The sequence below is a fragment of the Zootoca vivipara genome, chromosome 6, assembly GCF_963506605.1.
Source record: "Zootoca vivipara chromosome 6, rZooViv1.1, whole genome shotgun sequence".
NCBI lineage: Eukaryota > Metazoa > Chordata > Lepidosauria > Squamata > Lacertidae > Zootoca > Zootoca vivipara.
Genome location: NC_083281.1, coordinates 1,766,001 through 1,777,392, shown reverse-complemented (window position 1 = coordinate 1,777,392; position 11,392 = coordinate 1,766,001). Strand labels below are relative to the sequence as shown.

Below are 11,392 nucleotides of genomic sequence, written 5' to 3'. Positions count from 1 at the left end.
TCATTGATGGAGGTATCTAAAGCCATGTGCACATCACAAAATATGTAGTTTATCAAAGTCCTTGTTGAACTGAAATACAATTAAGAAGAAGTATATGAATGGTGAAATAATTATGAAGCTCAAACGTGAAATGATTTTTTTTTTATTCACAACAAACTGAATAATGCTAACACATTGGCATTTGGCAATAGCAAAAGTTCCTTCGGAAACACAATTGACAAAAACTCATCATCTGGTCTCTAGAAACTTGCTAGAACATGAAATAATAAGAGGTGTAAATATATGATGCAAACTACTAATAATGATAAACAGCAGAATGTAGGCACCCTATATATAGAAAGGAGCAAACCAGTGATATTTTAGGGAGCAGGCTCGCAGGCGGGGCCCATGACTTACATCACAGGAGCCTACACAACACAAAACACGGTTGCTGTATGTAGGTTTTGTTTTATTTGTCTTTAATCTTATATTTTGGAAATGTACATACAGGTTGTTGTTTTCCTTTAATTTTTGGGGGGTCCCAAGAGAGTGGGGCCCTAAGCTAGGGCTTGTACGTAAATCCGGCACTGCTTTTTTGCCTTCCCTGAATGTCCTCTCTTTAGCGCTCGCAAAGAACAACATTGCAAAGACCAGGACCCTCCGCAGCTTACTGGGACTGGTGGGGAGACCTCAGGGACCCCCCTGGCACGCCATGGCCTTCGCTATCTGTCCCCAGGTGACACCCCCCCCCATTCTTGCCTGTGTTGGCCTTGAACTCCAACGATGGTGTAGGACCTAGTACAGAAGCGAATATTCAAATCCATTGCCCACTCATCCCCACTGGCTCCACCCATTGCTAGCATGTGGCCCCCGGGAGCTTTGGCAGGCAGGGGAAGCGGCCCTCGGCTGCAAAATAGCCCCCCTCGCGTCCCTCTCTGGCAACATCCTTCCCCGTCCTTTCCTCGCCCCGATCCCGGGTGTTTCCTTGTCGGGCCGGGGCATCTTCAGAGCAGCAACGGCGCGGAAACCGCCCCAGGCGACTCGAGCGAGCGAGCCCAGCTGCGCAGAGAACAAGGGAAAGGAAAGCCCAACGCCACCTGGCTCGCTTTTGCTCCTGCAAAAGACCCTTCGAATCGGGGACACCGCAGAGAAGGCCCTACATCCCCGAAGAGACAAACTGCATCTCCACGTTGGCGCCGGGCCGGCCGGCCGCCTCGCAGCTGCCCACCCGGCGCTTCGCGGGGAAGGGGCAGACTTTCCGGAAAGCCCTCTGGAAATTGGCCCCCATGAAGGCGTAGACGATGGGGTTGAGGGAGGAGCTGGCGTACGACATGCAGTGCGCCCAGATCTTCAGCTTGTAGGTGTAATAGTTGCGCCGGAAGCCGCTGCCAAAGGCCTGAGCGAGGATCAGCAGCTGCATTGGGCCCCAGCAGATGGCGAAGAGAACCACGATGGTGCCCACCATGCGCGATATCTTGCCCCGCATGGCTTCCGAGCGCTCGGCCAGCTGCCGGACCTGCAAGGAGTCAAGAAGGGGACTTGCAATCAGATTGGCTGGGCCTCTGCGGTCCCTGCTCTGCTGTCCACGGAGGAGCAGGTCAATTCTGTCTCCAGGGCGGCTGTCTCCCAGCTCCATCTGGTACGCAGGATGAGACCTTACCTGCCCGCAGACTGTCTGGCCAGAGCGGTGCATGCTCTGGTTATCTCCTGCTTGGACTACTGCCATGGGCTCTCCGTGGGGCTCCCTTTGAAAGTGACTCAGAAACTACAACTAATCCAAATAAAAAAATTCCTTCCAGCAGCACCTTAGAGACCAACCAAGTTTGTCATAGGTATGAGCTTTCGTGTGCATGCGCACTTCATCAGATACACACACATGCACACGAAAGCTCATACCTATGACAAACTTGGTTGGTCTCTAAGGTGCTGCTGGAAGGAATTTTTTTATTTTGTTTCGACTACGTCAGACCAACACGGCTACCTACCTGTAACTACAACTAATCCAGAATGTGGCAGCTAGACTGGGGACTGAGAACGGCCGCCGAGACCGTATAACACCGGTCCTGAAAGACCCACATTGGCTCCCATGACATTTCTGAGCGCAATGCAATGTGTTTGTGCTGATCTTGAAAGTCCTAAATAGCCCTGTATACCTGAAGGAGCATCTCCACCCCCATCGTCCAGCCCGGACACTGAGGTCCAGCTCCGAGGGCCTTCTGGCGGTTCCCTCCATGGGAGAAGTGAGGTTCTTGAAGCTACAACAGTCTCTGCCACGTCTCAGTTCTCCAAAGGAACACAGACCCAGGTTGAGAACCCCCTGGCATCTTGTAGAGAGAGGGGGTAGCTTTTTAAAATGCAGGGCCATCGAAATTATTAAAAAAACCCATTGTTCGAGGTTCTCCTCTCTCCTGCGTGTGGGGATTGGGGACCCTGTTGCAACAGTTTAATAAAGATCAGGCTTACTAGCCGCTTTGCTTCTTCTCAATATTCTCTGCTTGGCCTCTGTTCTTTCCTCCTACCGATAGGGAACCCACTTAAGGACTCGAGACGGGCTCTTGGATACCCCATAAGGCAGGCAAAGGCAAACTCGGCCCTCCAGATGTTTGGAGACTACAATTCCCATCATCCCTGACCACTGGTCATGTTAGCTAGGGGTGATGGGAGTTGTAGTCCCAAAACATCTGGAGGGCCGAGTTTGCCCTATGCCTGCCTTAAGGGAAAGGGAGCAGTTTTTTTCCTTGCAATCTCTATTTCCTAAAATATATATATATTTATTTATTTATTTATTTATTTATTTATTTATTTATTCATTCATTCCCCGCCCATCCGGCTGGGTTTTCCCAGCCACTCTGGGCGGCTTCCAACCAAATATTAAAACAGTACAGCATTAAACATTAAAAACTTCCCTAAACAGGGCCACCTTCAGTTGTCTTCTGAAAGTAAAATAGTTACAGGTGGGTAGCCGTGTTGGTCTGAGTCGAAACAAAATTAAAAAAATTCCTTCAGTAGCACCTTAAAGACCAACTAAGTTTTTATTTTGGTATGAGCTTTCGTGTGCATGCACATTTTGGTATCTGATGAAGTGTGCCTGCACACGAAAGCTCATACCGAAATAAAAACTTAGTTGGTCTTTAAGGTGCTACTGAAGGAATTTTTTTTAAAGTAAAATAGTTACTTGTCGCCTTGACATCTGCTGGGAGGGTGTTCCACAGGACGGGTGCCACTACCAAGATAACTCGTAGGAAAGATCTGCCTAGCCCAGCCTTGTCTTTCTCACATTGCATAACCAGATATTCCACCAGGAGATTGTATAAACTACAAGTTGAAGAGTCGGAGCCTGAGCTCGCTTGGTTCCCTCTTCCCTCCCCATCCCTCTTTCCTTTTGTGCTCTCTGCAGTTTCCTCCTACCGATAGGGAACCCAATTAAAGACTCTATACGGGCTCTTGGATACCCCATAAGGGGAAAGGAGCAGTTTTTTTCCCTTATAAGATTTTGATAATAAGCCTGGATTTGCAAGGGATGGTGGTGAAATAATTCCAATGGTGACTGTGAGATCGCCACCGTGCATCCGGCAATGCGATACCTGGCATTGGTTGTCAGAAGCCTCCACCGTGGGTCTCCCCATCTGGTACAGCATGGCGGTGTAGCAAAGGAGGATGGTCAGCAAGGGGAGAAGGTAAACCACGAGGAAATTGTATAGGATGAAGGCCGTCTGGTGGATGACGGACGGGAAGCTCTCGCTGCAGTAGGTCCGCGGGCCGAACCAGTAGCCTTCCGTCAGCTGGTTGTAGACCAAAACCGGAGTGGAGATGGCGAAAGAACCTGTAAGCGGAAAGGCCAGGGCCCCAAATTCACCCAACAGTTCCAAAGTCTCGGACAGGACCGACTCGAATCCTAGGTCAAGTGGGGCAATGTCCTCTGCTTAGGGGGGGGGGGCATTCCTCACAACTCCCCCCACTGCCGCACCCCTAACATTAAGATAAACCACCGTGACAATCTCCCTGATACGAGATATAATGTACAAACTTATAAGACGACTCCCAACTTTTCCAGTTAAAATATAGAATTTGGGATATACTCGCCATATAAGAAATATGACCCGGCGTATAAGACGGCCCCTGATTTTCCTGGGTTAAAAAGTAGTCTTATACTCAGGAATATACTGTAGCTCGGACTATTCCAAATTATTTATCAGGTATAATACTCCCAATACTTTGGCCACCTCATGAGAAGAGAAGAATCCTTGGAAAAGACCCTGATGTTGGGAAAGATTGAGGGCACAAGGAGAAGGGGACGACAGAGGACAAGATGGTTGGACAGTGTTCTCGAAGCTACGAACATGAGTTTGACCAAACTGCGGGAGGCAGTGCAAGACAGGAGGGCCTGGCGTGCTCTGGTCCATGGGGTCACGAAGAGTCAGACACGACTAAACGACTAAACAACAACAACAACAACTCCCAAATCAAAGTCAAACGAAGAAACTTAAATGCTTATAAAATAAACTATAAATCAATTCACCTAACGAGGGGCCGGCTATTTTCTCGTTTCATTGGAGCTATCTTCCTCAGAGGGAAAAGATTAGAGATAGGTTTTTAATATCTTATTGTTTGAATAATATCAAAAGGAGCCAAACTCTCCACTGCAATTATGCTAAACTTTAACAAAGACTAAATCAAACTGCTCAGTTTGGGAATTACCCCCCAAAAATGGTTAAAGTTATTTCTATATGAGGTTCGGCAACCTACAAAGATATTTAATGAAAAGGAAATTCTATTCTTGCAAGATTAAAACACAGGCTGTCTCCAGCCCTCTAACGATAAGTTTTCAAACCAGCATAACTCTGACTGTTCTGGACTGTTTCATTTGATGTTTTAATGTGTTGCAATACCCCTCCAACATTTCGCCCGTGAAAACAGGGACGTCCTATTCCATCCCCTCCAACGTTTCTCCAGTGAAAATAGGGACGTCCTATTCCATCCCCTCCAACGTTTCTCTGGTGAAAATAGGGACGTCCTATTCCATCCCCTCCAACGTTTCTCCCCTGAAAATAGGGACGTCCTATTCCATCCCCTCCAACATTTCTCCAGTGAAAATAGGGACGTCCTATTCCATCCCCTCCAACGTTTCTCCCCTGAAAATAGGGACGTCCTATTCCATCCCCTCCAACGTTTCTCTGGTGAAAATAGGGACGTCCTATTCCATCCCCTCCAACGTTTCTCCCATGAATAGAGGGACATCGTATTCCATCCCCTCCAACATTTCTCCCGTGAAAATAGGGACGTCCTATTCCATCCCCTCCAACGTTTCTCCCGTGAAAATAGGGACGTCCTATTCCATCGCCTCCAACATTTCTCCAATGAAAATAGGGACTTCCTATTCCATCCCCTCCAACATTTCTCCGGTGAAAATAGGGACGTCCTATTCCATCCCCTCCAACATTTCTCCGATGAAAATAGGGACTTCCTATTCCATCCCCTCCAACATTTCTCCGGTGAAAATAGGGACGTCCTATTCCATCCCCTCCAACATTTCTCCGATGAAAATAAGGCAATCTATATGGAAGATAGATTGTATACAGTGGTGCCTTGGTTCTCAAACACCTTGGTACTCAAACAACTTGGAAACCAAACACTGCAAACCCGGAAGGAAGTGTTCCGGTTTGTGAACTTTTTCCGGAAGCCAAACGTGCTCCGTTTTGAGTTCTGTCGTGTTTTTGCTATTTATTTGTTTTTGTGACTGTGTGGAACCCAGTTCAGCTACTGATGGATTGCTTGTGAGTGTGGCTGTGGTACATTGTTTATTGCTTTCATTTTATGGATCAATGGTCTCGTTAGATGGCAAAATTCATGTTAAATTGCAGTTTTAGAGGTTGTTTTCAAAAGTCTGCCTTGGTCCTCAAACATAATCCGTTCCGGAAGTCCGTTCCAAAACCAAAGCGTTCCGAAACCAAGGTGCGCTTTCCCATAGAAAGGAATGCCAAGTGGATTAATCCCTCCCAGACCCCACCCGCCCACCCAAGGGTCACCCAGCCCAACCCCCTGTAAGGCAGGAATCTCAGCTCAAGCATTCACAATAGACTGGTACCCTTTCGTAAGCCTGCTGTATCCCTGGAGATGGGTCGCGAGGGGCCGAGGGCACTGGCCGAGGTTCGGGCCGAGGTGAATGGGCAGGAATCCCCCTTTTGTGGTAACCGAGGGGTCCTCCATGCTATTCCCCCCCCACTCACCAGCCCAGATGCTGACACTGACGGTGGCCGCCACGAAGGGGGTGCGCTGCCGCAGGGCCCGAAGGGGAAAGACAGTCACGTACCAACGGTCCACACTCATGGCGGTCAGGGTGATGCACGTGGCTTGCACAGAGACCTGCGAAGCCAAAAAGACAGGGTGGGGTGTTTATTACAGTGGTACCTTGGTTCCCAAACGCTGAAACCACGGAAGTGGCTGTTCCGGTTTCTGCACGTTTTCCGGAAGCCAGACGTCTGACGCGGCTGTCGGCTATTGTTTCCGGGGCGCTTACGCCAATCAGAAGCCGCGCCTCGGTTTCCAAACATTTCGGAAGTCAAACGGACGTACATCCTAGGAGCCTACCCAACACAAAACACCATTTTAAAAATTCCTTCCAGTGGCACCTTAGAGACCAAAGTTTGTCATTGGTATGAGCTTTCGTGTGCATGCACACTTCTTCGGATACCCTGAAGACTATCTGACGGTATCTGAAGAAGTGTGCATGCAGACGAAAGCTCATACCAATGACAAACTTAGTTGGTCTCCAAGGTGCTGCTGGAAGGAATTGTTTTATTTTGTTTCTTCTATGGCAGACCAACATGGTTACCTACCTGTAACTAATACAAAAAACTGTTGCTGTAATTAGATTTTATTTGATGTACCTGTTAGGACAGTGTTTCTCAACCTTTTTTGAGCCACGGCACACTTGTTCTATGAAAAAAAATCCGGCGGCACACCAACTCTGTGCCGCCCTATATTTAGCAGCAGCCCTACCTTACAGGGTTGTTGTGAAGGTAAGTGGCGAAGGCATCCCCGCCCTCAAGACACTTGCAGCATGTCATGAGGGGAGAGACTTCAAATGGAAAAGGTGTAAAGAGGGAAATACTCACCGCAAATAAAAGCACACATTCTACTCATGTAAAAACACACTGATTCCCGGACCGTCCGTGGGCCGGATTGAGAAGGCAATTGGGCCGGATCCAGTCCCTGGGTCTTAGTTTGCCTACCCATGGTTTAAAGTTTTTTTGGGGGGGGCAGATTCCCCCGCAAGCAGCCACAAACTCACCTGTTGGATGTAATTGACAAATTTGCACATAAACTCCCCAAATATCCAGCCCGGAAGAGGATAAAGGACAGCCGTGAACGGTACACAGCAGACCAGGAAAATGATATCCGTGACGGCCAGGTTCGCTGTTTGGACAAAGGGCACAATTTGGAAAAAAGTTTAGAAGAAGAGAAAAAGGTCAATTGAACGGAGCAACTTCTCTCTTAGGAAAACCTGGCGGTTTTTCATTGCAAGGAAAAGCAAGTAAGGGGCATACATGAAATTATGTAAAAAGTGACTAGAGGGAAGTTTTTCTCCCTTTCAGAAATGGCTGGCTTAACTGGTAGAATAAAGGGGTGGATCTACACACAGGGGGTGGGGTGAGGGGAAACGATATAAATAAGTCAGAAATCAAATTGTTATAACAAAAGAAAAAACCGCTATGGAAAAACTGCATAGAATTTTTTTTACTCTCCTGCGCCCTCTGGTGTTGCATGTTTATAACGCTTTCAAAAGGTTGATTTTAAAAAAAACCTAATGCGTCTGAATTATCAAAGAGAGCAGGAAGAGTCTTTAAAGAAGACTGGGGGAGGGGGGAACAGTGGAACATTTGAAAAAATTATTGTCAGCAACTTGAAATGTTAGCAGGACGAGAATAAATTTAGCGGCAAAATGATCAACGGAGGGAAAATGGGAAGAGAAAGAATAAGGAATAATTAGAATATGCGGCAGTAAAGGGAAAATTGAAATGAACCATGGAAGGGGCGTGGGAGTCAGTGCTTGATGTATGCTTTGTTTTTGTTTGAAAATGATAAATAAAAATGTTATATAAGTTTTTCTCCCTTTCTAATAGCACCAGGATTCGTGGGCATCTCATGAAGCTGGAAGATTCTGGACAGGCCAAAAAAACCAATGTGCTTCCTCTCCTATAAGAACATCACAAAAGAGCGTAAGAATTGCTTCGCCCATCTGGGCCAGCACCCTTTTCTCCCAGTGACCGACCAGATGCCTTTAGCAAGCAGGATTTGAACCCAGGGCATTCAGAAGGGTTACAGCTCCTGACTGTGTGTGCAGAGCAGAGCAGTCCTGGCTAGCAGCAAACAGAACAGGCACCAGCTAGTAGCCATAGAAGCTTTGACCCTCTGTCCCACCCACCCAGTTGCACCCCGTTATTCTCACCAAACTCACCAATGTAGAAATTGGTCACCGTCCTCATCTGCTTGTGCTTGGCGATGACGTAGATCACGAGGGAGTTGCCCGCCACACCCACCAACATCAGCACGGCGAAGAAGAGGGGCACCAGCCATGCATCCACCAAGCGTGGTGGGCTCTGGGGCTCCGAGACATTGGCGCACCACAGCCCTGCGGTGCAGGCCGAGCTGTTCGGGAACAGGAAGGAATCGTTGAGGTCGGAGGCGGAGGAGCCCACTAGCATGGCTCCGCTTTGCGTCGAGAGCAGCCTCTGCCGGCCAGGAGCACCGAATTGGGGCTTGAGGCGTCTGGTGGCAAGTTTTCAGCACCTCGGAGAGCTCACCAAGCAAGAGAGATGTTGTGCCGCTCCTCAAATGGGAATCTAGGAAACTCTGGCGGACTCAGGGGCTGAGGGACATGTTGGCGGTCTTGTCCTGGCTTGGGGTCATCTTAAGAGTGAATCCCGTGGCAGTTATGACTCTCTCCTCCCCTTAAGTTTCAGAAAGAGACCTGCATCTTTCCTCCTCCGGAGTCCTTCTTGCACACCTTTGCCGCACCCTCTGCTTCTCAAGTTCCTTGCAGAATGAAGGATGCTCTCCTGAACCTCAACGAGGACCGGCAACACACCAGGGACCAGTTCCCAGGCACAAAGGTGGCACCCTTCAGCAACGCATGCCGTCAAACGGGCACGCTCCTTTTGGAGTAGAAGGCTCGCATTCCGATCCAGGGACAATCTTGGGACACAGGAATTGTGTGAATGGTGTCTGAATGGATTGCCGGCCCAACCATCCAGCCACCTGGGACCACCGCCCAGCTCTGAAAGGACCCAGGAGTGCTGCGAGTTGGAGAAAGCCAGGCGGAGGGAGGGCTGCTGGAGCGATTGCTCCCCTCCTGCGCTTTGCAAGAGCAGGATTTCTCCTCAAGCAGGTGATTGGCTGATCTCTGTTTTTTTCCTCTCTCTCTCTCCACCTGGGGAGGGGGAGATCTTGCTACCAAGCAACCCCCTTTGGAGAGGACTCGATTAGTGGGCTAATTCAGCAGCCATGGAAGGCATGAAATTATTGTTCCATATGGAGAGAGAGAGAGAGAGAGAGAGAGAGAGAGAGATGGACGGCACAAGCAGCTCATTTTGCTCCTCATTCCAGTTTGCAGACAAAGTACACCAGGTTCAGGAAGAAATTCCATGTGCCGATTAATAACTTTTCACCCAAGTTCAAAAGCAAGCAGGTTGGCAGCAGCTTGCGAAAATTAAGCCCCGCACATCCTCTGTTTTCGACGTAAACGGGCAAAACCCTTTTGGCCTTTCGATTCAAAGCTCTATCTGCGACCGTCAAGGTTCATTCAAGTTCACTGCCATAGAAGCAGAAAGCAAATTTGCGAAAAACGCAGAAAGAAACGGCGTTGGCCCAAGACAGGGGTAAACCCCGAGGACTCAAACAGAAAAGGATTTAAACCATTTGTTTAGTTTCAAGCAGCTCCTAATATTTAGCATGGATGTGATTCCGAAAGGCCTTCCTTGATATGCACAGCTGAATGCAAAGGAAGCTGCTGTAGCTGACAACTTCATCTGCACAATGCGTTTAAAATCAGAGTTATGCCCAGGGCCAGATTTAGGTTTGATGAGGCCCTAAGCTACTGAAGGTAATCGAGCCCTAAGCTACTGAAGGTAATGGGGTTAAACCGCAGAGCCTAGGGCTTGCCGATCAGAAGGTCAGCGGTTTAATCCCTGCAACGGGGTGAGATCCCATTGCTCGGTCCCTGCTCCTGCTAACCTAGCAGTTTGAAAGCATGCAGTACAAGTAGATAAATAGGTACCGCTCTGGTGGGAAAATAAACGGCGTTTCCGTGCACTGCTCTGGTTCGCCAGAAGTGGCTTTGTCATGCTGGTCACATGACCCAGAAGCTGTACGCCTCGGCCAATAACGCGAGATGAGCGCCGCAAACCCAGAGTCGGTCACGACTGGACCTAATGGTCAGGGGTCCCTTGACCTTTACCTTTAAGCTACTGAAGGTAATGGGGCCCTTTCTATGTCCAGCTGTCCTTTGTCAACGACAAATGGTCACTGTTTTTTGTGTTGAATATATGCTCTATGGGAATTTATGGACCTCATAGGTATCTCAAGCCATTATGGATCATTTCCCAATACTCTTTTCCCCCTTTCCGTCTCATTTCTTGGACTTGTCTGTTTACAGTGGGAAATATTCACGAAATATTCTTTCCACAAGGGCCAACATTGATGCTGAAATCCAGCATTGCCTGAGCTCTGCGAGTGCGGCTTTCTCCCGATTGAAGTGCAGAGTGTTTGAGGACAGGGATATTCACAGGGAAACCAAGATGCTTTTTTACAAGGCTATTGTACTACCAACCTTACTGTACGCTTGTGAAACATGGACCACTTATAAACGCCATCTCCAACTCCTCGAAAGATTCCATCAACGGTGTCTCCGATTTTTTTTTTACACATCACTTGAGAAGACAGGCGAACTAATGCCAGGGTACTGGAAGAAGCAAAGATCTCCAGTGTCAAAGCAATTCTTCAACATCAACTTTGTTGGACTGGTCATGTTGTGCGGATGCCTGATGATCGTTTTCCAAAGCGACTACTCTATTCCGAAATTAAGAATGGAAAGCGTAATGCCGGTGGTCAACAAAAGAGGTTCAAAGACTCTCTCAAGGCAAGTCTTTAAAAATGTAGTATAAACACCAACAATTGGGAAACACTTGTGAGCGCTCCAGTTGGAGAACAGCCTTTACCAAAGGTTTCCTGGGCATTGAAGACACTCGAACTCAGGACGCGAGGGAGAAATGCGCTAAGAGGAAGGCACACTTGGCAAAACCCGCCTGGAAACCAATGTCCCCACTGTGGAAGGACGTGTGGATGCAGAATTGGCCTCCACAGTCACTTACGGACTCACTGCTAAGACCGTGTTGATGGAAGTCAATTTTTCTCG

At 48.3% G+C, this 11,392-nt stretch overlaps 1 protein-coding gene across 1 annotated transcript; it reads right to left on the bottom strand.

Annotated features, from left to right (window-relative positions):
• Window positions 1-662: 662 nt before the first annotated feature.
• On the bottom strand, window positions 663-8,684 carry LOC118085984 (G-protein coupled receptor 54). The gene is made up of 5 exons (XM_060275224.1): window positions 8,438-8,684; window positions 7,271-7,395; window positions 6,207-6,342; window positions 3,564-3,802; window positions 663-1,495 (listed from the first exon to the last, which is right to left on the bottom strand). Exons 1-5 carry the CDS (start codon window positions 8,682-8,684, stop codon window positions 1,136-1,138), a joined length of 1,107 nt encoding a protein of 368 aa, XP_060131207.1. The 3' UTR covers window positions 663-1,135.
• Between the last annotated feature and the right edge of the window lie 2,708 nt (window positions 8,685-11,392).